The 25825-nt window shown below is 44.1% G+C and overlaps 8 protein-coding genes across 8 annotated transcripts; 3 read left to right on the top strand and 5 right to left on the bottom strand.

Annotated features, from left to right (window-relative positions):
* Nucleotides 1-85: 85 nt before the first annotated feature.
* On the bottom strand, nucleotides 86-526 carry EAE98_007839 (uncharacterized protein; the record flags this gene model as incomplete). Its single annotated transcript, XM_038955462.1, has 1 exon — nucleotides 86-526. The coding sequence occupies one exon, from the start codon at nucleotides 524-526 to the stop codon at nucleotides 86-88; it is 441 nt and encodes a 146-aa protein (XP_038808191.1).
* Nucleotides 527-1413: 887 nt separating this feature from the next.
* Nucleotides 1414-1740, bottom strand: EAE98_007838 (uncharacterized protein; the record flags this gene model as incomplete). Its single annotated transcript, XM_038955461.1, has 1 exon — nucleotides 1414-1740. One exon carries the CDS (start codon nucleotides 1738-1740, stop codon nucleotides 1414-1416), a length of 327 nt encoding a protein of 108 aa, XP_038808190.1.
* A 947-nt stretch (nucleotides 1741-2687) lies between these two features.
* On the bottom strand, nucleotides 2688-7913 carry EAE98_007837 (uncharacterized protein; the record flags this gene model as incomplete). The annotated part of the gene is made up of 3 exons (XM_038955460.1): nucleotides 2688-6421; nucleotides 6487-6991; nucleotides 7047-7913. 3 exons carry the CDS (start codon nucleotides 7911-7913, stop codon nucleotides 2688-2690), a joined length of 5106 nt encoding a protein of 1701 aa, XP_038808189.1.
* Nucleotides 7914-8621: 708 nt separating this feature from the next.
* EAE98_007836 (uncharacterized protein) lies at nucleotides 8622-11393 on the top strand (the record flags this gene model as incomplete). Its single annotated transcript, XM_038955459.1, has 5 exons — nucleotides 8622-8829; nucleotides 8888-9000; nucleotides 9060-9134; nucleotides 9192-11222; nucleotides 11307-11393. 5 exons carry the CDS (start codon nucleotides 8622-8624, stop codon nucleotides 11391-11393), a joined length of 2514 nt encoding a protein of 837 aa, XP_038808188.1.
* Nucleotides 11394-12345: 952 nt separating this feature from the next.
* EAE98_007835 (uncharacterized protein) lies at nucleotides 12346-13003 on the bottom strand (the record flags this gene model as incomplete). Its single annotated transcript, XM_038955458.1, has 4 exons — nucleotides 12346-12362; nucleotides 12442-12571; nucleotides 12753-12806; nucleotides 12935-13003. 4 exons carry the CDS (start codon nucleotides 13001-13003, stop codon nucleotides 12346-12348), a joined length of 270 nt encoding a protein of 89 aa, XP_038808187.1.
* A 3657-nt stretch (nucleotides 13004-16660) lies between these two features.
* Nucleotides 16661-18196, top strand: EAE98_007834 (uncharacterized protein). The gene is made up of 4 exons (XM_038955457.1): nucleotides 16661-17032; nucleotides 17100-17128; nucleotides 17240-17837; nucleotides 17967-18196. Exons 1-4 carry the CDS (start codon nucleotides 16940-16942, stop codon nucleotides 18039-18041), a joined length of 795 nt encoding a protein of 264 aa, XP_038808186.1. The 5' UTR covers nucleotides 16661-16939; the 3' UTR covers nucleotides 18042-18196.
* A 261-nt stretch (nucleotides 18197-18457) lies between these two features.
* EAE98_007833 (uncharacterized protein) lies at nucleotides 18458-21294 on the bottom strand. Its single transcript, XM_038955456.1, has 6 exons — nucleotides 21171-21294; nucleotides 20379-21112; nucleotides 20016-20317; nucleotides 19863-19959; nucleotides 19619-19807; nucleotides 18458-19567 (listed from the first exon to the last, which is right to left on the bottom strand). The coding sequence occupies exons 3-6, from the start codon at nucleotides 20287-20289 to the stop codon at nucleotides 18880-18882; spliced, it is 1248 nt and encodes a 415-aa protein (XP_038808185.1). The 5' UTR covers nucleotides 20290-20317; nucleotides 20379-21112; nucleotides 21171-21294; the 3' UTR covers nucleotides 18458-18879.
* A 754-nt stretch (nucleotides 21295-22048) lies between these two features.
* On the top strand, nucleotides 22049-24253 carry EAE98_007832 (uncharacterized protein; the record flags this gene model as incomplete). Its single annotated transcript, XM_038955455.1, has 1 exon — nucleotides 22049-24253. The coding sequence occupies one exon, from the start codon at nucleotides 22049-22051 to the stop codon at nucleotides 24251-24253; it is 2205 nt and encodes a 734-aa protein (XP_038808184.1).
* Nucleotides 24254-25825: the final 1572 nt, after the last annotated feature.

Genomic DNA, 25825 nt, shown 5'->3' with positions numbered 1-25825 from the left:
GATACCCTTAACGCCGTTATGAAATAGAATCAACATATGATACTCCTAGATGTGAAGTACTAAGAAGCCCACTCATCCGGCCAGGCTATCTTAATTCATATATTCCAGAATCTTTTGATTTGTATCGTGTTTTAATCTCATTCCTTATGCTCTTTATGGTATAATTCAGCGCCCTCGCTTGTTCCACAAGATCAATGTGATAAACATCATCCTTATCCACATCTTTGGCGCAATACTCTACTTGAATAGCAAGAGATTCGTAGTCACGTAGACGGGCATAATCTCGCTTCTCGATTCTCTCCCAGATTCTTCGGCGTGCATCACGTCCTTCCTCCGTGTCGTTTGGATTGGGGGGTGGGAATATTTGACGTTGCTCCATGATATCTTTGTAATATGCTATTGCTCCCATGATGAGAGTCGATAACGTGAGAATGAGAAAGATAACCATGCACACGACGTTGACGATTTGAGCCCATGAAGATGAGCATCTATATACTACGCATTCAGATAGAGGAGCAGAAGTCATTGTGGGAGATGACAATGATGGAGCAGTGATTGGTGATCGGTTTGTTGATTACAGAAGTTGAGATTGATGGCGTTTCTTGTATTGTCCTGTAGATGTATAGATAGATACCGAAAATTGGACGTCAAATGAAGAAACATGCAATTTTTAACAGCATCTATACCAAAGAAATATTGCAAGATATATATATATATGTATATTTGTGCGAACGCTAGGCTGGCATGACGTATTAAGAGATCTTCGTAACCAAGTATTTTAAGCTCCAAACTCTAAACTCTGACCGTTTAAATTTTTCTAGACTAGTATTAACCTTATGACGCTTAGTATACATGGTGATGTTATTGATTTGTGCAGATCCATGCGTGGAATCAAGACAAAGAACCCCCCATCATACGTTCCGTTTTCGAATGAACTGCACATTTTGGGTTTGGAGTCTCAAAGCATCAAAAAGGCTGGATTGCAGTCCGACAATGAGAAGCTTTGCTTGCCTGAATCCGATGAAATTATTCCAATAGTATCAAGGATCGAATCCATCCCAAACATTGTATTACTTTCAAACAGTGAGAGCTTCTGACTGTCGGACTGCAGTGCGGAATATTGAGACCCCACTTAGGCTTAATAGGCGATATGGTGATGGCAGACTAGAAAGGGTGGGCGAAGTATAAAGAGCAAAACACAATTTTCTATGTCAAATCTCCTCTATATTCCACTATCTACATTCGAGGCAAAGTCCTTGCATAACAGAAAATTCTCCCAGGCCCTTTCGCTACGTGTGGTCTGTCCGCCCTTTTTCGGTAATTCTTCAACAACAGCTTAGGAATCAGATGTATAAAGGGTGAAGGGTAATAGACGCAACCAACTACAAACTCCCTATCCACAAGCCCCACCACCTAATAAGCAAAACTACCTCTCCTGCTCCTGCCCTCCTGTCCTTCTCCACTTCTACTTCCCCTTTTCCTCTCCGTTCTTTTCTTACTCTTCGTTTCAGTTCCAAGAAGATCGAGGAGAGTCTCGCCTAATCCACTCAATCTCTCGAAATCTCTCGCATCTCCGTCGTATTCATATCGCTCATTACTCCTAGTTCTTTCCCTTCGTCTCCGCGAATCATAACGTCTACCTCTGCTTTCATGGCGACCCTGATCTCTGGATGAACCGTGGGAGGAGCCGAGTAAGGAACGAAGGGCGAGGGCAATGGCCACCCACCAGAGGGCTTTCATTTTCGTGGTCCGATTTGTTCGGATTTATGCTTTGGAAATTTGAAAGTCTGAGGAGATGTGAGAGATCGTTTGTCGGTCCTATGATTATCTCGAAAGCGGGAAAATTTGACAGACTTGATTTTCGATGCTTGAGGGTAACGTGTTGACTGGTATAAGTTTTGATGCGATAACGTGCTTTCCGGAAGAAGATGTATGTTTAACAGTGGAGAAAAAGATGTGATATTGTGATGTTGGCAACGAGATGTAGATTTGCAAAGATTACAGGGTAGAAAAGAAGAAATGTAATTGTGAGATTGTGTACGCTTGAGAAGGACAATGTGTAACCCACTAGGAGTCAGAGTCGAGTCACTTCATGTTTGGGGCGTGATAGTGAATCTGTTTATCACACCACCTCATTAGGATGCATCCTTGTAGTAAATTTAGAATGGAATACAATGATACCTGGCTTGAATAATTGCGCCGTGATATCCCAATACTATAAGATCACAGTGAAAGTGCTAGGGTAGGAAGATAGAAATAATAGAATCAATAATTCTCTTTCAGATTATGTATTACTTTGCCTACCGATACAATGCTTTTCATAAAAGTACAACATGATAAAGAGTTCATGAATCATCCCTTTTCCCTCAAAGAAATCTGGCTATGCCAGAAGTATAAACGCCCTACGCCTATAACCTGCCTTTCAGGGAGGAGGTTGCTCTCAGAGCAATCTGAACCACGGAGAACTGATTTGTTGTACACGATGACTGTTACAACAACAGAAAATGAATGGTGATACACAAAAAGGAGAAATTATTTACCAGCCAATAATATTCTTCGACGAGGAAGAAGTGCAAAAAATATAAGTTGTAGAACGCGGAAAATGCAAAATTCACACCAGACCAACCTTGCAGAGCATGTTGTTACAATGGTAATATAAAGCCTCAATCCCCCAAGAAAAACATCAGTTACTGGTATCTAACCTCGCGAGCTTCTGCGGCTGCAGGAGGCGGCTCCGGATGGCGAGGATCGTACTCTTCATAATAAGCAGGATCTGTATGTCCAACGGTTGGGCGTGCTTCGTAAAGAGGTTGCCTCGAGAGAGACTCGCCCTCATATGCTGCATAAATCGTTTCATGTTCTCGGCGGGCAGGTCTATGTATGATATAAGGACCTTGAGAATCGTACTGGATATATTCATAAGCTTGTCGGGGTCGAGGCTCATCGGCGTAGACACGATAGTACTCCTGGCGTGGAGCCCTTTCATAAATGATTTCTTCTTTTGGTGTGCGCATGCGATAGATGGGCTCTTGGCGAGAATTATGGGGGTCTGGACTGCGTTCGGCATACTGTCCAGCTTGTGCGCCCGCCTTAACGTATACTGGTGACCTTGAACGTGCTCGGTCATTTTCTAATCTAACACTCTCATATCGAGCATATCTGCTCGGAGTGCGATGAGCACCATGACTTCCCTGTCTCTCATCACGATAAATTACATTGCTCGGGTATCGTCGATCAATAATTTCAGGAGAACGCTCTCGTGCAAAGGATTGCCCAGAAACAGGATCCATATAATGATCGTTCGTAGCATAAGCTCGAATTTGTCGAGCTTGAGGAGGGCGCTCTTGTGTATAGTATCCATTGTAAGACCCCTGCTCACTGGGGACATGTGTAGGTCGAGCGGACATGGCTAGACCATCATTATATACTTCTCGAAAACGCTGTTGTGGTTCTGATGACAGGGGGCGCCTCTGGCGCACACCATCGGCGCGTTCTGCTTCCCATTTCGGCTCGATGTAATCCTCTCTATGCCGCATGGGTTGCTGAACTCTTTGACTAACAGCATCGGAACGCTTTTCGGGCTGCAAGCTGCCAAGAAATCGTTCCGCTTCATTAGTCGCTTCATCTAACGGTCGCTTATGATTGGCATGCGCAATCGTATCTCTTTGCAACTCACCGTCTTCGGACCCGAGCTCAGCAGGCCCTTCACGAATAGTAGTTTGTTTTCCACGTGCTTGCTGTGCCTGCTGTGCCTGCTGAGAGATCTGAGCGACGACATCGAAGATACGGGTCTGTTGAGATGTTGTGTTCTCTAATGGCTTGTACTGAGTTTCCAACGAGTTTTTCGCAACACTTCCAGTGTTGGGTGATGCTTGTTCCTGTCGATTTAGTTTATGCGATTGAGAGTTTGCGGTTCCATACTCTCGAACGGGGGTGGCTAAATCATCGTAGCTTTTGATGGTTCGTTCGTAGCGAGGTTTATGTTCTGCATTGTTTGCTTCTCGATACCTAATATTTCTATCCAAGTAGATTGGGGATTCATCATGAGCGGTACGGCGGCTATGACTTTCTTCGGGTCTGGCATAAGATACAAAAGGTGATGTAGACTTGGTGGGTCGGCGAACATTAACAATTTCATCGTGGATTGTTTGGCCATCTTGTTCATGACGAGATGAAACGGCGATCGATGCGGGGTTACGTGATGATTGTCGTTTTTGCGCATCGCGAGGGTGCCGTGGATCATACGGATTATTATTGTAAGTGACAGAAACCGATTCGGTATTAGGAGTTCGAGTGTCTGCAACAGTGGCATAGTATCTTTCATGATTGTCTTGCGAGGGCGCAAGGGGTACAGTTATTTCCTGACTGGCATATGGCACCTGCTGCCAAATAGACGTTTCTTGATCTAGAAGCTCGGCTTTTGGGTGCCACGATGAAGCTCGCTGAGACATCATATCTTTTTTCGGTGGTGGTGGTGTCGAAGCAATCTCTGGGAGCGCTTCTAAAAAGATCTCAAGCTTTCGAGCTTCCATTCCTGGGGCAGTTGCAAGTGAAGAAATTTTCGCCTGATCGGGAAGCTCGACCATGTCTTTTGTCCAATCTGGGAAGTGACCTATAAGGTTCGAAGGCACTCCTTCCTCGTGTATCGTGCGGAAGTGCATGGTAAGTTGGGGAAATGAAAAATGTTTCCTATCGGGCTTTGAAGAAGTAACAGAACCTGCCATGCCTAGTACACAAGCTCGGCACAAAAGCCCATTAATATTTCGGACAGGTCGCATGTCCTTATTATTGGACAATCCATCAACAATCATCGAGAGTGGTGGATCCTGCCCAAACTTAGAGCGAAATCTTTTTAATAGGTGAAAGAGGATTGTGTGTGCCTTTATGCTACCGGGAACTTCTTTCACGCCACTTATCGAGTCCCAAATAGTCCTAGCGTCGTGACCAAGCTGCCGAAGGTGGGCTTTGTACTCCTCGGTCTTTTGTGGTAACGAAGAAGCACGAGGTTGTGCTTGCTGCGGCGCGGACGCTGGCATTTGTGAGTAATTTCCATTGGTGTAAGCTGGTGGCTGATTGTACGAGGTAGGATGCTGGGCATTGTGGGAAACATAAGATGACTGTTGGACATTGGTATCCGGTATTGGAGTAGGATACATCTGGTTAGGGGGTAAAGGCGTATAGCCTGGCTGAGTTGGTGTAGAGTAGGGACCTCCATAATTAGACTGTGGGTAGTTTTGAACACGGTCGCTGTATCCTGGAGTTATGGCAGACAATGGTTGTGCTGTATATTGGGAATAGCCTTGATTCGGATCCTGGTACATTTGTTGCGGTGCATACGGACCAGGCTGGGGGGCTACATGTTGGTCTCCATACTGGGAATGGCCACAATATGGATCCTGGTAAACATTGGGGTTCGGTGCAGCCGAGGCAAGCTGCTGATATCCAGCATAACCACTATGCGGTGGGATAGAGGGAGCGGTACCGACGTAGGGAGCGGTGGCACTTGGCCCAGGAAAATTAGGAAAGACAGTTCTAACCCGGGCAATAGGATCTGGACAAAACGGTGGATACTCTGGCCATTCTGATTTCCAATGTACTACTATGCTACCAAAACTGAGCGAAGTGGTATGCTTGGCAGCAAAATGTTGAACAACGCCCTCGAAACCATAATACTTAAAATTGTTGTCGCAGGCATTGCAAAGAAAAAGGTCCTTGTTATACTGTTCAGTGTGAGGTTTTATCTTTGTATCAAACACCCATTTCATATTTTCCAAAGTTAGCTTGCGAGTGTATGGCCCCAATGGAGGATCCGATGGTGGCTCTTGGCCTGTTGCCCGCACCGCAGCATCATCCTTGGCGATCTCAGCATAGAACCGTTTTCTGACGTAGATCAGGACATCCGCGGCAAATTTAGGACTAGATTCTTTGGTCACTTTGTCACCACCATTCCAGCCAGAACGAATTGTTTCATCGGCATATGCACCAATCCGAGCCCGGAGTGGGGCCTGGGCATCATCCCATTCTCTATCAATGGCTTCCTTGTATTCCGGTTTGGCTTGGATATCCTTGAAATGGCGCTCCTCAACTACTTGGAATTGGGTAATCCGGTCATTTTCTCGTTGCTCGGCTTCTTCTCTCTGTGATAGTAATCGGGGCTTCAAAACTTCCCAGGCACCATCATTTAAAGGTTGAATTATCTGTATAGCGGCCTGGAATGAACTCATATGGGCTAGAACATTTGCTGTCAGTGGGGGATCTAACAATAAGGATCTTCGTTCAATTTCAGCCCTTCGTGTTGCTTTCAGATCGGCAACTTCCTCCTTGGTCCTTTCATGTTTTGGCTGTAAGTTTGACCGAGGTGTATATGCAGAATAAATACTCTGTGAGGGCGAGTCGTACCGCGGTACCGGAATGTTCGCCGCTATGGCCATATAATCAGTTTCCACAGTATAAATAAATGGCATTGCTAGCAAAGAGAGAACTTACGGAAAGAAGTGTGTATCGCAGGCAATGATTTGGGGATCTGGGGCAATGAATGCGTGTCAGGCGTATGGTTTGGCAATTTTGGTCCACTATTTATCAATACTTGTTGCCCTTTGGTGGGGGCAAAATCAGTGTTTGAAGTAATTGCTGTAGGTATCTGTTTTGAGGGGTCATGTTGATCTGGTGTTTTGATCCGAACAATCCCGCCATTGGCCTCCCATCTTTCCCACCGGGCTGAATCGTTACGTCGTTCTTTACCACGATCTTCCAGACCTTTGAGCCATTCCTCTATCGTTGCCGAGCCCATAGCTTTGACGGATTCAAATTCATCTTTGATTTCTCCGATATGCTTTTTGAGATAGTATTTCGTGATTTGAGTAGTTGGCGGTGGTTGGCTGTTCTGCAATGCTGTTGCTGAAATGACATGTAACTCATTGGTGAGAAATACGAATGGCAGGGCCGGCATCAACGGTGACGGAACTGATGAAGACAGCAATACATCAATCTCCTGGGTGCGAATTAGTGAGCCCCAGGTGCAAACTAAAGAAAACGTGAGACTATACCTTCATGGCATGTTTCAGAAGACAAATTCCACATGATCTCACTGCGAAAGGCCAGATGGGAATGACTCCATTTTCCCCTGGACCCAGGTGCCATTGGTCTGATTGAACAATGTTGGCAATTGAATTTTTCTTGCTACAGAACTGGCAGGAATTGGAGCAACACATTCTCCACATATCAAGTTCAGTTTGTCCAACTAAAGGAACAGGCATGAGAGGCTGAAAAAAACGTCTAGAGGCTCGCCAGATGGCATCTGGCTTTAATACCTGAACAGAAGATTTGGAAAGGGGAACAATGGTGCTATCTGATGAAGGATCAAGATATTTATTGAAAGACTTGTTTACTTGTAACAAGTTACCCAAAGTTTTAGGAGCAGTGAAAGTGAAAATGTGATGCCAAATTTCAGCTGGCAGAACAGACCGATTTAAATGTAATTGGCCCTCACTTCTCCAATGGTCCTGTATCTCATCTGGCTTTAGACGTTTGCGCATTTCCTCAAGGACCTTTGTGTTGTCAATGTGGCCATTTGTACAATCCTCTTTGGATTCTAAATATTTCCGCTTCCTGGAAGTTTCCGGCTGGGAGGACTGCAACATGGGACCATTAGTTTTTTCCGGAATTTGGGCTTTCGAGGTGGATTGTACGGCCAGGTTATCCAAGGAATCTTCATCTTCATCCTCAGAATCTGCGGACATCGAAACATCTGAGGCTGAGTCGTCGTTCTCAACAATCGAGATAATATGGCTATTGGATGATCCTGCGTCTGGGTTGACGTTTGACATAGTAGGCTTGGGAGATGTCGCAGTGGATGTGTCTGTAGTAGATATACCTGTACTCCCAGAAGGTATATCGCTGCCTGGAGTATCCATTCTGAACCAAGGTTAATTCCTTGGTTCGTATTTGGAATGTATCAAGTCAAAAGAGAGAATAGGAAATTAACACTTGTCAAACACTTTGCGGATTTGATTTCAAATCGCAATGACCAAGATCAATATACTGATAACTATGCGACCGGATTGGGAGGAACAGAGGGTTGTCGAGAATGATATCCTATGAGAATTTGGGTCCAAAAGGAAGAATTTCAGTCTCATTCGAGACAGGAGCAAGCTATGGATAAGCTATGCGACCGTCATTTGATAGAAAGGCAGGGATAAAACTTGATGTTACCACAGAAAAGAAATGGAGGTGCAGTCGAATATCTTGAATAAAATGGTGAAGTGGAAAATGAACCTTTCCTCAAATATGTTGCGCTCCTGATATTTTATCTTATATTCTTTCAATTGTAGTGGGTGGGTGGGTGTGAGATAAGTGAAGCATACATAGAAAAGTGAGGCGGTCGATTTATGGTTGGTTGACCAGAAATCAGATTCTAGTGGCGGTCAAAAAGATGCTCCAGGCGGGCTTATATAATACACATACAATGATTGTTGAAACATGACATAACATAACGACAGCTTGAACAAGCCGAGCACAAACCAATACAATACAATACTTCCAAACATTCAACCTCTCACTCCTTTTCATTTTCCCTCAAACCATTTACCTCTTATTTAACCCCACCTCTAACTATTGCCAATATGGCAACTCTCAATACATCCACGAATGGCCCTTCTATTAAATCATCATATACTGGAGTGGTCAATTCTGCTGCACCCTCCGGAGCTGCGGCGTCCAGCCCGACTTATGGACAGTGGGCTTTGTTCTCAGTCTCAGCTCCTCTTGTAAATGCTTTTCAACAAGATAGTGGTGGAAAGGAGAGTGTGCTAAAGGTACAGAGCACTGGAGGTATGTTTGCATTATTGTTGTTGACTCCAAGCAAATCGTCTAATGGTTTGAAATCCAGAGGGAGAACTCATCGACTTAATCGAGGATTTCTCGGAAGGACGAGTTCAATTTGCATTTGTCAAAGTCAAGGATCCTAATACAACACTCCCGAAATACGTACTTATTGGATGGGTCAGTCATACAATTGAAAAGAGTGTTGGAATGACAGGAGGTCCTAACATAACCTATAGTGCGGTGAGGGTGTTCCCGAAAGAACAAAAGGCTATTTCACGAGCCACCTTGCAGCAGTATCCAAGATTCTTCATGTTCGTACTCATCTATCTGATTATCTCACATCTATTCATACTTATAAATCTATCTAGGGCTACCATGTTCAAATAACAGCTCGATCAGAATCCGACTTGGCACCAGAAAGTATTGTTCAAAAAGTAGCAGATGCATCGGGCGCGAAATATTCCTCGGGCTCAGCACCACCGCCTTCCTCTGGTCCTCGTCCCCCAACAGCTTCTAAACCAGTGTTCACTCCTACACGGTCGGGCGGTGTGTCGGGTTTCAATCCATTGGCAGGTTCGAGATCAAGGACAAGTCAGAATGACAACGTAGACGGAGATGGATGGGGCGCAGATGCGCCACAAATCACCAGGACACAACTTGAAAAGGTCCAGCCCGCATACAAACCCACAAAAGTTAATATGGCAGAGCTTACCAAACAGCCAACCGCTTCAAGATCCAGTAATGACAGTGGAGCAGACAGTGGATCTGCTCCTGATGTTGTCAAAGGAGGTTATCAACCAATCGGAAAGGTAGACATTGCAGCACTACGTGCTCAAGCTAAAAGCAGTGGTGATGATCGACCAACGATAGTTAAGGGAGCATACGAACCAGTCGGTAAAGTGGATATTGCCGCGATCCGTGCCAAAGCTCAAAAGCCTGGCGACGACGGTCCCAGGGCGGTTTCACCTGCCGCGACTGGCTCACCCGCCCCAAGCAGTGATGAACCACCAAAGTCTCTTGCAGATAGGTCTGCGGCTTTCACTCAATCAGAGCGTCTCACAACTCTACCAAAACCAAAGGTCGCGAACAGGTTTGGATCCACTGCCAGCAGTTTCGCTGGAACGAAAGCCCCAACTCCGGGAAGCTTTGGAATTCAGTCGCCAGCAGCCCCGGCAGCATCTGCTCCAATCGGTGCAGCCAGTCGAACATTTGCTGACGAGGGTGGTAAGACTCCTGCTCAAATCTGGGCAGAGAAGAAAGCTCGAGAAAGAGGACTAAGTGCTGCTGGCGATGCTCCTCCCCAGAACGTAGCATCGCCCATTGCAAGCCAGCCAAGTGGAGGAGGACAGTGGAAGAGTGGATATACTGGCAAATCTTGGGCTCCAGTTGCTACAAATCCCACCGGGCAATCTGCTACAGGCAGTATCGACCAACAGAAAACTGGCGAAGCAGAAGCGGAGCAAGTAGTACCAGATTCTCCAGCTGGAGGTATCAATGCCATTCGGGACCGATTCAAGGGAGGACAAGCACCAATGGGTGCACCAGCAATGCCACGATCAATTACTGGAGACCGAGATCAATCTCCACCACCTCCACCTGTCAACGCCTCCAGCAGGCCTGGTGCAGTTCCAATGCCTGGACTTCCAACCCGTCCTCCACCTGTTGAGTCTGAGGAGGAGGAATACAGCAGACCAAATATTCCCGCACCTCCCCCAGTTCCTCGCAGTCCTACACCAGAACCAGAAGAGGAACCAGAACGCGAGCCATCTCCCGTTCGTATTGCTATGCCAGTAGCACGTGGACGAGAACCTGAGGAAATGGAAGCGCCGGAGGAACTTCATGACCATCCAACTCTTGAACAGGCCATTGAACACGTTCCCCAAGAGAAAGATCTCACCGAGGAACCTGCTGGATATGACCCTGCCCGTGGCGCTGCAGCAGCTGTGGCAGCCGAAACATTTGGACACAGCGCACCTGCCGTCAATGAAGCATCCGCTGCTAGCGGTAAACGCGCATTGATTCAATACGACTACGAGAAGGCTGAAGATAATGAGTTGGAATTGGTTGAAGGTGAATACGTCACCAACATTGAAATGGTCGATGATGATTGGTGGATGGGCACCAATTCAAAGGGCGAAAGTGGTCTCTTTCCAAGCAACTATGTAGAACTCGTAGAAGATGAAGAAGAGTCGGCACCAGCTCCGGCATCAGCTCCAAGCCATTACGATGAGCCAGAACCACCTGCACCTGCACCTGCACATGCTTCAGCTCCAGCTCCAGCAGCTCCAGCAGCCGCACCTGCTCACGCTGCTGGTCCTACGGCTACTACCTTATACGACTATGAGGCTGCCGAGGATAATGAATTGAGTTTCCCAGAAGGTGCTACAATTACTGATTTGGTATGTTTCGCTTATATGTTCACCTCCTTCGCTCCCCCTTCCTTTCTCAACGCATTCAAGAACGATTACTAACCCAGTCAATAGGAATTCCCGGATGATGATTGGTGGTTCGGTCACTTCAAAGGACACTCTGGTCTCTTCCCAGCAAACTATGTAGAACTTGACCAATAAGTATCTACATTGGTTGGAATAAATTAAGCGAAGCGCAAATGCACATGAAGCGATTGACGTCTTTGGGAGGGGTACTTGTGATGTAGTTGAAATTGATTCAACATTATAAAAATTCAGGAGATTTTGTAGATGAGGGTGGCATGAATGGTTTTTCTAGGCAGTTAACTACAACTAGTGAAGAAGAAAAAAAGCGAAATAACGGTGGTCTTGGTCTCTATTAAATATAAGAGAATTGAAAATTCTTTCCGCGATGTTGCTGTCTAATGTTGTGTGAATTGCATTGTACATGCTCATTTGTCTTTGTCTCTCGGTAAAGTGATCAAGTATTCTTCGTTTACCAATCCATTGAAGCTTAAGGAGGATTTCTGGCTGCTGCATTTTTGAATACTTCTCAGATCCTTCCACGTATTTGCCATCCACGGTGGCGGTCACATTGTGCTATCCATGAGTAGCAAAGCACGAAAATGAAATTATTCAAATCACATAAATTCAGACATCACACGAAACCAAGCTATAGTGCATAAATTATTAAACAAAAGTCATTCATTATCTTATCTTAACCAACCAACCAACCCTAAAAACTAGCTGGAAGCAGAAAGTCTGTGATCCATTTGAAAAGAGACGCAGACCTGTAAGAACATGAAAAAACTGGATATGTGAGACGAAGGAAAAATGCGTGGGAAAGCCGAATTTGTTACTTCAATCATATGAATCTATGAACAAGGCGATTTGATTGTGGAAAACGAGTCGGGACTTTGGAGGGCGTTGTATCGTTGCTAGCTTGCGGGAAGGGAAAACATTATGGGCAAGTATAAGGCCGTCGATTTATTCGATTGAATCGCGATACTGGAGATGGAGATGTGCTGAGGCGCCAGTGGATTAGGCAATTTCGAGATGGCGTTTATATGGATGGATCATAGCGGAGAATACGTGGGTTTGGCAGCGACTTGCTCTAACAACATTCGGCACCTGTGAAGGAAGAGTTAGTGGATTGTTGTTTGATTGTGGCGAGGTGAGCAAGAGCAGAAGGGTAAAGGGAATAACATACATTCAACACAGAGCTCACATCCTTCTTCCATTACGCAACAACAACAGAGGGCTGCAAAACAAGCACCGAGACAGCCTTGTCCACCCCCGGAACTCTTTGGAGGAGGTTGTTGTTGATATTGCATTTGTTGCTAAAGAGATAATTATTAGTTTAAAGTACTTTTAGATACGAGCTACATTGCATTGTATCATGCGACGGTGAAGCTATCTCGGTGTTTCTCGGCATTGCGACAGCGCTGAGGTATCGAGGAATTACAGCCATCGCATTATACAGAACAGTGTATCGGATGGAGGATGTGCGAATGAACTCACAGGTGGAGGGCCTTGTTGATAGTAGCCTTGTTGTGGTGGTGGTCCTCCATAAGCCTATGTATCACATCAAAGTCAGCTTCTTCTTCTTCTTCTTCTTCTTCTTCTTCCATTCCATGTGCCAAGATTATCCAAGAGATCGCAAGGAGATCGATATGATGGTGACAATAGAGGCGAAAACATACGTTGGGAGGATACTGAGGTTGACCACCGTACTGGGGTTGTTGATTGTTGTAGTAACCTTGGTTCGACATTGTATTGATCTATAACGAGGAGGACAGAGTCTTTGGTCAGTATTTGTTTCGTGAACGTTGAAGCTGTGACGGAAAAAATGCGCAAACTTACGGAGAGAGGCGATTGATGCGATTGATTGATAGAATAAACAGGTACAAGTAAACGATGCGAGTGAAAAAGTTGACGTTGAGAAAGAAGAGAGGCCAAACTTCAAAGTTAGATTAGATTGGATTCATCAATAAGAGCTAAAAATCGGTAGACCGGAGGAAGGATGTTCGTTCGAGACACTGCCAAGGAGGGAACCAATTGGGTTGTACTCGCTATAAAAATGCCTAGGTAGTACCTAATCGCTGACGAGTGATAAAAGATCGAAATAGAACATTAATACCACTGACCTATTAATTACGCCAAGGTATTTGGAATTTATTTATTTTGGAGTGGATGTGAATACGCAGTCGAGGCAGTCTCGTTTCTTCTCTCTCTTCCTCTTATTAATAATAAGCTTTGAGGCTTTTGATGCTTTCAATGCTTGTGAAGTTTAATATCTTGCCCAGGTGGTTTTGGATCAGAGAAAGAGTTATTAGGACGAGTCAACGGTCTCAGGATGGCTCGGATGGGTAATTATACGATTTATACTCGTAGGTGCCACTCTTCCAAGCACAGCCAGTACCTTACATTTGTATCATACAGTAGCTATATCGTAGAGCTATAGGGTAATCATTTCGCAGTTTGAAGTCATGCAAGTCCTTCTTTTTTGATTGGCTCGACCGGCTCAATATGCAGCATGCAAATAGAAAGAAGGCGCAGATCAAACCTTGGAACACCTCATCAGCATGGCTCAGCAATTGTGGCCCTTTTGTTTGGTACAATGCAGTTACCATCTGATGCGCCAACCCGGAACACGGCCATTGTTCCATGCAACTTCTGAAAGAGATTTGCTATTTAATCCTCTGAACAGCGATCGTTCAGCTTCCCCTGCTTCCAAATCCCCCAATCTAATCCTTATAGGGCGTGAGTGGTCCTAGTATACGCTTAATACGCTACCTCAGCCACCTTTCCCCCGATCGTCACCTTCGCAAGAGTTCCATTGTATTATCGTTGCTGCTGGTTTTACGTCGTTTCCGTCATCCGATCTTGTGACCCAGATTGATACTGCAGAATAATCCCTGATACAAACCTTGACTCATTAAAAGCAGCAGCAACTTTTAGTATTGTCAGCCACTTTGACCATCCCCCTGTATCCGTCACATATCCGACTTGGCTTCAAGATGTCACTCCAGCTGCCAGGTTACCAGCAGCTTCGCGTTCTCCCCCTTATCTATACAACAAGCTTGCTGCGTGGCGTGCAAGTTTGTGCTTTTCCAATTGCAAAGTATTATGGTATCCGTCCACGTGCCGTCCTACAATACACGCACCTTGCTGTGTACGCGCAGGTATGCAGTGGAGCACCAGTGACCTGGGGAAACCGAACATCAATCTTGCAATCGCTGAAAATCCATGTCGTTTTGCGCTATCCGTTGAAGGTCTAGTTCAATATTGATCGTCCTGGGGTAGTCCTAGTTTAATACTACGGCTCATTCGTACTTCGTACATAAAGTATCGATAACTCAAGAAACGAAGAAGAGCCGTTGTGTACTCGTGCTGCTAGAAAGTATGCAACTCCGATGCTAGATGTACATACCACAAGATGGTAAACTATAAGAGGACTAACCTGGTTTTTATAGTGCCGGAGTTGCATACTTTCTGGCAGCACGAGTACTATGTTGCTGACAACCTGCTCTACGATTATCGTTGCAGTAAACACATCATTGACTACCGAGTGCTCAGAGAGTATTCCATTTCCTCAGAGATTGAACAAGAACTTTGAGGGACACAAGTCGCTGTCATAGTAGTCGAAGTGAAAGAGCAGGACACCCTGAAAACTTCCAGACTGGTATATGAATCAAGTTCCCTCTCAATCTTCCACATACGACCATAGATTGAGAAAATTAGGGCATCCCGTCCGCTCTGCCATACTCAAGACTCAAATCGGTAAATTAGTAGTTGAGTGGGTGACCATCAGCGAATCCTTACTGTTGTATGTTTTTATTTAACTTTTGGCTTTTGCTGTGTTGGTGGGTGACGATGTCAAAGTGGGCCACGGTTTTTGCGATACCCATTTCATGTGCAGAGCCACGTTTGTCAAAGGCTGGCTCTATTCTTCACTTCAAGGCCTTCAGATTTATGCAGTCGTTGAGCATTGGAAGTTCATATCTATACCAAGATGGTTGTTAGCAGTGTTATGTATTAGGAAATACCCTTTTACATCTTCCAATTTCCTGTCCACCCAAGGCATTCAAGCGAATGTCTGTTTCCTCCATCAAGCAGAGTCAATCTTGTGGCCTAACTAGTCATTCAATATCATGACAAGTGGGTTCTTTTTCATGAATATCACGGGGTACGATCGGTGCCTTGTCTATGCAGCATACGGTGAGCTGGAATCAGTATGTCACTGACCCCCAATGACAACGACAAGTTGAGGCGTTGCCATTTAAAACATCGAAAACAGTACAATTTTTGACATGTTCAGACATGTGGATTTGAAACGGATTGTCCGGGGATCACCGAGACTCGAATTGAGATCACTCGCTGAAAATTTGAGTATTCGAGAAAGGGAAGGTCCGCTGATTTCATGGTTGCACGAAAGAGAAAGTGTAAGCTGGCTCAGGTGCGGAAAGTTTATCGGAAGTTAAAACAGATGGACGATACAAAGAGAACGAGTTGACGATCACAGAGACAGATCAATTCAAAAAGTTCGGGAGACGGCACCTGGGAAACGGCACATGGAAGTTGGAACTCGGAACAGTGGAAGAGAAAATCAAAAACACCTTGGCCCGAACTACATCCTCGTCATCCACATGGCAACAAGGATTTAGAAGGGCAACCTCAGAGCTAGCTTCGAGTGCGTATACTAACTACTCGTGCTGCCAGAAAGTATGCAACTCCGACGCTAGATGCACATACCACAAGATGGTAAACTACAAGAGGACTAACCTGGTTTTCATACCGTCGGAGTTGCATACTTTCTGGCAGTACGAGTAAGTAAACTTTGAAATTGGTTCGATTGAGGTATGGGATCAAGAAATATGTCGTGAGGCCCCCAAATCGTGGAAATGAGGTTGGTGATGTCTTGGCATAGATGGCGTATCCTCCCAGATTAGCTCAAATCTGAGTGTGGATAGTTCAAAATCTCGAAACCATATAAGCATAAAGTAGGAACAAGACCAGAGACTTTAGTATTCTGTATAGTAGTGACCGGTATGTACGTAAGTGAAATCGGTACAGGTTTGCTCATATGATGTTGGAGAAAGGCCGGGTGATGATCACCTTGAGTGTAGAAAGGTTAATGTCTAGGTATCGTGGGAATAATCTTCACCGGGAGAAATTTCCAAAATAAAAAGTTCATCGAGTACTACCACCAACGAAGCTCGTTGGGAGCATAGCACACACATTTAGCTTGCAAAAGACTTTTATAATGGATCTCATATTTTCTATGGTGCTCCGAGAATTAAATTCCAACATACACCGTATAAACAATTTCAGAAAGATATTATTACCATACAGCAGATCTCACAACAAACCAATCATGTTGGATTATTAATCATTTTTGTAATTGTCCTTTTCCTATGGAACGATTGAGAAATTTGTCGCTTGGGATGACGCGATGAGGCTAGCCATCTTGATAGCGATTAGAAAATATATCTCCGGCCTCGCAACTTCACTCACCCATCAACCAGAACTATTTTAACTAAATCTTCGTCTCTTCATCATTGATTCGACTAACATTTCGATACCTACCTACTTTCCGTAAACTAAACAAGAGAAACTCTATACACCCCACGATTTCTTAAACAAAGCCACGAAACTACCCCCCACCAGCAACATCCACCCCACCGCAAACAGAGAAAAGTATCAAGATGTCAACTCTTATCGATATCACAACAGAAGAAGAATGGCAGAAGCACACTGAATCTCTGCCATCATCGACTCTGCAGATCATTAACTTTCACGTATGTCTCTTCATCCACCGCCCCTCATCCGCCCTCTTCAAACCTTGACTAATGCGACAAACACTAGGCACCATGGGCAGCACCATGCGCGCAAATGTAAGACTCCCCCGGATTCATCGTCATCAACCCCTCTCTCCTACTTTAGCTTCGCTCCAGTTTCTCCCAGTTGCCCACATTATCAGACGACCATACTAATTCTCACACTAGGACAACGGTCCTCCGAACCCTCGCGCTATCCTATCCCCCAACTACACCTCCAACCACCTCATGGGTTTCCATGAATGCCGAAGAAGTTATTTCCGTCTCTGATGCCTTTGACGTAACCGCGGTTCCATACCTCGTCCTCACCCGCAACAATGTAGTTCTCGAGACCGTCTCCGGCAGCGACGCCACCAAAGTCCGCAATGCCATTGAGAAACACGCCAACTCTCCCTCCACCTCCACAAACGGCACATCCGCCAAGCCCGTCCCCAGTATAAACCATGCCTCTACTGCGCCATCAACCACCGCACCTACCACTTCTACCGAATCCGAAGAACCAATGTCTAAAGAAGATCTCCACGCTCGCTTATCCAATCTTGTAAAGGCAGCTCCTGTGATGTTGTTCATGAAAGGAACACCTTCTGCACCCCAGTGCGGTTTCTCTCGTCAACTTGTCGCTTTACTGAGAGAAAAGTCGGTAAAATATGGATTCTTTAATATTTTGGCCGATGATGAGGTAAGGCAGGGTCTTAAGGAATTTGCGGATTGGCCTACTTTCCCACAATTGTGGATGGACGGAGAACTTGTTGGAGGTCTGGATATTGTAAGTTCTTCCCTGTTTAATGTTATCCTAGGAGGGAAATGGGACTTGAGCAACATGTCCCGGTATCCATATTCCAAGATACTCAGCCTACACATTGGTGGAATACATTTCTAACTACATACATTATAGGTCAAAGAAGAAGCAGCAAATGATCCGGATTTCTTCACTGCATATAGTGTCGCTAAACCGGCAGCAGCGGCGTAGAAAAAGGGAAGGTTGGGAATTTGATAATATCGGACACTAGGAAAAACCAGGAGATATACCCTATTAAAGACATTTTTTGCGCAGGATTTCATGAATTGCTGCACTGTGATCTGCATAACGTGAGAACTCGATCTTATAATTTATAATTTCGAAACTATATTAGTGTATTTTGGACAAAAGAAGTTGATAAACAGACAAGTCATGATACTTCCCAGTGGAATGCATCGTCAACTCTTTGCAAGCTTCAAAGTTAAGCTCACTTTAATCATCCATCGCGTATTTTTCCCTTTATTTGCACAAAGATAAGACACTATAATTCCAAGGTTCCCAGAAACGTTTTAACACATGTAAACATCACACCCTATCACATCACCAGAGCAGTAAAAAACAATAGTTTTGGGGGTTTCTCATCTATTTTTTCTCATTTTTTGGCACCAATCCAGTGGCCGAATCAAAGAAATCCTAAAAGCCTAAAGAACCTCTTACTCTCCACCCAATTCCCAGATCGACTATTACTATAAATCATATACCCAGCCTGGCCTATACACCGTTCTCCATACGCCCCCGTGAAAATATCAAAAATATAACTTAAGCAAACTTTACTCCAACCTTTTGTTTATCCTCCTTATGTAGCGCGAAAAGGGTTTCCAAACCAGAATGTACTCCGACCTATTTCCCCCTTACGCGGCACCGAAAGAATTGCAAAATCAATCAACGAAATCAAGTAGTAAAATCAAATGTGTGATTAGAAAGGTTTAAGACGATACAACAAGTTGATTTTTACCAGTAGTAAATCCTTCGCCCTTACTCCACACAACTAGCCCCTTGATATGGCGATTTAGTAGTTGTATCCATCAGGGATCTCCAACTGTCCTTGATACTTGGAATCCGCATCCTGTCCTCCCCAGTACTCCTTGATGGCAGGCAAGACGGTTCGCTTATTGACCACCAACTTCGTGTTTGGAACGGGCTGGGGTGCCCATCCAACTGTCGCGGCGAGGAAACCAGGATAACTGTGGTTGAAGTAGCGGGTCTCCAGGACACCGTGAGCCCAGCTGCGGATCTTGTCGCCGGTCTTCTGGGCAATGAACTTGAAGACATTAGCGCCGACGTCATAGCGGCCGAGAGTGTGGAGTCCCCAGTTAGCTTCGATGGTGGAGATTTTAGAGTAATGGTTGTAGTAAGTGTCGTCGGTGGTGTTGTGGAGGTGCTTTGGAACGACGTCACCAAGGAGGATAGTAAGAACACGGTTTTGACGGGAGTAGACCTCGTTTTCATCGAAGGTAATGATGACAAGAGTGTTGTTCATGAAGTGAGGATCGGTAAGGAGGGGGTTAAGGAGGTTGTAGAGATACTCTCCTGCGACGGTGACGGAGCTATCGTGAGCGTCAGAGGTCATGTTGGGGGTAAAGAAGATCCATTGGGGTAGTGTGTTTGCAGCAACATCTTGGTGGAACAAGGTCTGGTTCTTGATCAATTGAAGACGTTCGGGCTTGTCAACGACATTGTTGAAGAGGACTTCAGGGCTGGGTGGATGTCAATGCGCTGGAATGTTTTGGTGATTTGATCAAACTTACTTGTGCTTGCGAACATATGCATCGGCACCGGTGACTTCGTTGCGCCACTCCATACCTTGGAATCCAGTATATGGCATATCTTCCTGGTACAGAGCCCAAGTGATTCCCTTGTCTTCGAGGAGATCGACTACACCGGAAACGTTTGCAGGAACAGTAGTAAATGGATCACCATCGAGACCGAAATAATCACTGCATCAATGTAAGTTATTGTGAGCGGATAATCTATCATAGAATTCAAACTCACCCTGCGGAGGATGCGAGGTAATTTGGCTCACTTGGGTGTGTTACCGCGTTATAGTTTGTCAATGTAATACCCATCTCTGAGAAGTGTTTGAAGTTTGCTGGATAGATATCAGTACACATGTAATTATTTCTCTTTTGTGGAAGGGCAACTTACGGTCTGCAATAGCAATCTCGTAATCAGTATTCTCAAACCAGATGTTGAAAACTCGATTGAACACCTTTCCCTCGACGCAACTGGTAGGACTTCTGTGTGATGCATACTGTTGAGCGTGGAGAACAGCCTTATGGCCGAAGGCTTCCACGTGAGAAATGTGTCCATCGGGAATAGTGTTGGCAAGGTCTTCAACTCTCGGGGAGATTGTAGCTGAAAGTGCCACTGTGAGCAGCAGGGGAGCGACGAGCTTGTAGAAGGCAATTCTGAAACGCATGTTGATAACTTTGCAGGTTTGGAAGTTGCTGGCCAAAAATTAATTGAAAGACCGGGGACTGGATGTTATTTATGCTGAAGCTGACTGACTACTGGAAGCACTAAGCCAAGGCGATACTTCCCATGGAATATCTAAACATCACTCGATGGAACTATCGAAGTTTTCAAGCTAATTACCAAATCCAAGATGCTGGAAATGAACCAACACTATGTATATAACTAGCACCCTGGTAGATGGCAACTAGTAAATCAACCACCTCGGACAAACGGTAAAGTAAAGAGGAAGGACAGTAACGCCATATCTGCGGTGTAAAAAGAGTCATGGCTGGACAACCTGTTAGAAATCTTTCAACCTATAAGATTCCAGATGTTGGTAAGTTGAGATGACATTGGACGAAAGTCATACGTTGAAGCATCTTTTTGACCTGCCTCATCAAGAATTGAGCATATCCGATTTATCCAGTACTTTCATTCCTGGCCATAGAATTCATGCACGAGCACGCAGATACTGCAGTTTGTAGGGTGACAAGGATGGCATTGTGCCGCGATCTCCTGGAAGAGCGGGGAGGGGCGATAATCTAGTCCCTTCGCACTTGTTAGTTGTTATGCGGAGTATCTTCTGCAAAGTGCCAGTCGATGGTAGTACCCAAAGTACCCTTGTCAAACAAGATTTCTTGGGGGTAGAAGAGTAGCCAACCGTCGATCTTCAATTGATTATAGATACCACACATGATGTACTCATTAGCAACTGACGCTTCGTGGTATAGAAGATAGTCGGGTACAAGCAAACACTTGTCGTCATCTGTGAGCTCCTTAGCACCCGGCATCATACAATCCATCAGCTTTTATCTCGTCTGATATTGTCATTTTAAACTAACTCACAGTGGGAAGGTTAGCTGGAATGAAGAGTTTTCCTACACCCTTCCCGTGGACCGTGGTAACTAGGTGATCAACAAGTTTGGCGGAGAATATTCTTCCCTAGTATCGAGGTAGTGTGGAAGTGGTATCTACTCAACTCTTTCGTGGTTAGACTTAACGTTCGTTCCTGTAGCTAAAATGGTATGTGCTTAGTTGATTAGCTCGATTGCCTATCTCGGCCTAGCGAGCCGAGGTACAGCCCGCTAAAAACTGACATCCAAACCACCTGGTGAACCTAAGAAATGCTTATCTCGCAGTCCCGTGGGGAAAACGTGTCATCCTATTGGAGAACTTGACGGATAACGGAGAGGGGTGAGAGGAATCTAGATGCCACTCCAATAATTTGTTGGCAATTGATTCAATGGATCATCATTTTACTTCTTTAGTTGTTCTATAATCTACGAGTAATTGATTGCAGTCATCATTATCTAAAGCGTGCAAACGTAACTGATCTTCCCTCCGCTCCCGAGACAAGTGCATCCAGTTTATGGCCAATCCGAATTCGGTTGAACTGCTCACTTTGAAAACTCACTATACTAATCTAGTCCGGCTCTGAGGTCGGCTTTTTATTCTACTTTGTATATTGACGACATTGGTTTCCTATATTTGAACCATTTCTGGTCAGAAACAATCTGGTTATTTCCATGTCATTCCGCAGACAAGAAAGATGACATCGTGTTGATCAACTTCATCACATCAACCATACTTTAATTCATTTAGTTGAAGAGGGGAACGTCATTGCCTTGAGTTTAGAATTCCAAGGCTTGGAGTGCTTGACAAATTTGCAGCATCTCAGCAACATCACGAACAAGATTGATGAGCATCTGTCTAAAGATCCAACCATGTCTGTCTTTACCAATGAGCGATCCTCAGGATCCAACGAAAGTCTACATGATGTTGAAATGCAGGAGGTTAGAGGAGGAAAAGATGGTTATGGAAATCAAAAAATGAGACTGTTGTCGAATAAGAGAAACAGCGTATCACCCAACAGATCTTCAGGGTCAAGCGAAACGTTGGATGATGTTGCAATGCAAGGGAGAGAGGATGATTATGGAGATCAAGATGGATTGTTGTCAAGCGGAAATCAAAAGGGTAAACTAACACCTGGGCCTGAGTTCGAAACAAAATGGCATCTAAGAACCCCCTGGGTGGTATTCCTATCAATTTCAACAGCGATAGCAACTATCCTCACAATGTGGAAGATTGCATCGTATATCACCTCTAAAGGTAACACAATGATTGACTATCCGAATCCAACATCCAGCGGCTTCCGTAGGTCAGCAAGTGACTACGAATTGAATCCAAATTGGGATTTTGATGCCTCGCCAAAAGTTCGTACATATCACTGGACCATCAAAGATATCGAGGCAAATCCAGACGGAGTTCTTCGACCAATGATCACCATTAACTCCAAATTTCCTGGTCCAATGATCGAATGTAACGAGGGAGATGTTATAATTATCGATGTTGATAATCAAGCCGTCAACGCTACATCTATACATTTTCATGGCATCTTTCAAAATGGAACCAACCATATGGATGGTACTACAGGCATAACACAGTGTCCTATTGCACCAGGCAATAAATTTCGATATCAGTTCAACGTCACGGGTCAATCTGGCACCTATTACTATCATGGACATCAAGCTGTACAAATTTCTGATGGGCTATACGGGCCTCTGATTATCCATTCTAAGAAAGAGAAGACTTTACAGCCAATCTCATATTCTACAGATCGAGTAATCATGCTCCAAGATTATTATCACGAGTTGAGTAGTGGACTCACGATGAAAAACCTTGAGCCTGATAGTGAAGCCTCACCAATTCCTGACGGCGCACTAATTAATGGACTTAACAGTGTAGACTGTTCCGTTCTACCACATCGAACATGTGACAACTCGACAGCAATCCTCCCTTCATTCGATTTGGCCGCAAATGAAAATCATCGACTAAGATTTATCAATACTGGCGCATTCGCTTGGTTTCAAGTGGGCTTGGACGAGCACGAGTTTGCCATCACTGAAGTTGATGGGACGGACATCATGCCATCATATGAAACCCGCATGATGATCAGTCCTGCACAACGCTACAGTATGATTGTGAATACAAATCACAACTCGACTGATGCATTTTGGCTCAGGGCAAGAATGGTAACTCATTGCTGGAAAGAACCCAGTCTACCAGCCAATGGAGCTGATGAAGTTCGAGCTGTCATCCGTTATATCTCCGAGAAAGATACACCTCAAACCATGACCTCTAAACCAACTTCCCAAGAGTGGAAGAAGCCAATCGAAACATGGTGCAAAGACATGAACACCACCAGATTCATACCCACCTCCTTTGAACCTGCCCCTCAGATAGCAGACCATAGCTATTTTATCCGCGCAAATCTTGAAAGACATTATTGGCGTCTTCAGCGAGGCTATTTCAATAGCTCTACTTTCCGCCCTCAAGTTCATCAACCAACACTCCATCGTACAATCGATGGTTTCTCAACCAAGAATGAATCATTCACATCCATGGCTCAGACCAATGGCGTAAACTCGATATCTTATAACCAGGAAAACGATTATTTGATTCAACATTCCGGAGTCAAAGTCGTTGATGTAATTATCCGAAACTTCGACGAAGGAAACCACCCCATGCATCTACACGGTCACAAAGTCTGGGTTCTAGGCCAAGGACACGGTGACTTCCCTGGGTACCAAGCTCTACACCTTCAACCAGAAGGTCGTGGTACATTGCCAGGCCATGAACATGTGTTAGACAATTTAATCAGAAGGGATGTAGCAACTGTAGAAGGATTTGGATGGTTAGCTCTTCGGTTCGTAGCGGATAATCCAGGAGTATGGGCATTTCATTGTCATATGATGTGGCATGGAGAAGCAGGCATGGCTATGCAATTCATGGATCGGGTTGATGAAGTTATGAAGATGCAGATTCCAGAGGAGAACCAAAAATTGTGCCAAGTTAATGTTGAGGAATTGGAAAAGGGAAGTATTCCCAAGGATGAAATCTGGTTTGGCTTCGGTCCAGAGGATGAGTGAGGGTGATCGATTGATATTATACATTCTCATGAGATGATGCTGGAAGCGGTGTTAGACCGTTTCATTCTGTCGAATTCACAGAAGCGACACGTATGCCATCATACCCTCCGTCGTTTAGATGGGTAAGACGCCATGTGTTCAAGCTTATGGGATAAATCACCTATCCTCCCATCTACCCTAACGAATTTTTACACGGAAGCAATACTTGCAAGTCTACACCACAATCTCTCAATACGTTCAGATCCTCAAATCAAGATGCTCAGCGAGGCATCTCTTGTAAATGATGCTCAGACACCGACTCAGAAAAACTACGCATAAGAATCTGAGAATGCAGAAAACAACGAGCTAAGCTACTCGAGAGTCATGGGAGGAGTAGCAATATAGTCGTAGATGTGAAGCATAGGGTGTCGAATTTGTGCAGGGTATTAAAACTCGCTTCTTTCACTTCTGCATTGTAGGAGAGGAGAAGGAGAGGGAGAGGAAGAGGAGAGGAGAAGAGTGATTGAATACGCTGGAGTTGTGTTTATCTTCTATCTGACGATGTCATTCGGCTCGTGTGTAGGTGCGTGTTGTATATAGATAGATGTATATATAAGTATAACCGAAGGGCCAAATAATGATCAAAATGCAGGAAAGGAATAACATTTCGAATTGAAAATTAGATGATAGTGTTGTGAGTTATGTTATATACCTAGGTACCTAGTAATTATGTTATTAGGGAAGTAATGTATCAGATTCCTATTTCTCTCTCTACTCATCTCCTTCTCTATCATTCTATCATTATCATTCAATCGTTCATCTCATAACCCTCTGCATCTCCAATTCGTTTTAATACAATGTGATAGGAAAATCACATACCATACCACACCACAGTGTTGTAAATATTTGATACTCTCGCTCTGAGTCAGTCATCAGTACCAGACTCGAATGAACTATCTTTAGTGAAATACCTTGATAGTTTATAGATGATTAGAATACTCATTCCACCTTCTTCTTCTTCTTCTTCTTCTTCTTCTTCTTCTTCTTCTTCTTCTTCTTCTTCTTCTTCTTCTTCTTCTTCTTTTTCTTCTTTCTCGAGAAACTCTCTTCTCTCTTATGTTTCGGAGCGTAGCGAAAGAAACTTATGCGTCGGATTTTACGGACTTTTTATATAGCGTATAACCGATATCCCTGCTACGTGCACGACCCTACTATATGCACGTTTTTTTTTCATTAAAATAAAATTCAATTTAAAATTCAAAAATCATTAAAATAAGATAGAATTCAGTTTCAGAATTCAATAATATTATTTATTTTGATTTTTTAGAATTTCAAATTATTAAAATGAAAACTGATTAAAGAATAATATAAAGAGAATATATAATTTTGATATATAAATTTTCAATAATAAATATATTAAAGTTTATTTATAAAGTTAAAAAATATTTTGATAGATTCTTTGATATTAATGCTTTTATAAAGAAAACAAAAAAATTAAAAAAGTAATAAGAATTGATTTTAATATAGATTATTAGATTTTCTAATTATTTTTATTATTTAAAGTTTTTTTAAAAATGAATTTACACTGATTTC

The sequence above is a fragment of the Botrytis deweyae genome, assembly GCF_014898535.1.
Source record: "Botrytis deweyae strain B1 chromosome Unknown BDEW_019, whole genome shotgun sequence".
Lineage (NCBI taxonomy): Eukaryota > Fungi > Ascomycota > Leotiomycetes > Helotiales > Sclerotiniaceae > Botrytis > Botrytis deweyae.
Note: the sequence above shows the minus strand (reverse complement) of the source record. Positions and strands in the feature narration are given on the sequence as shown.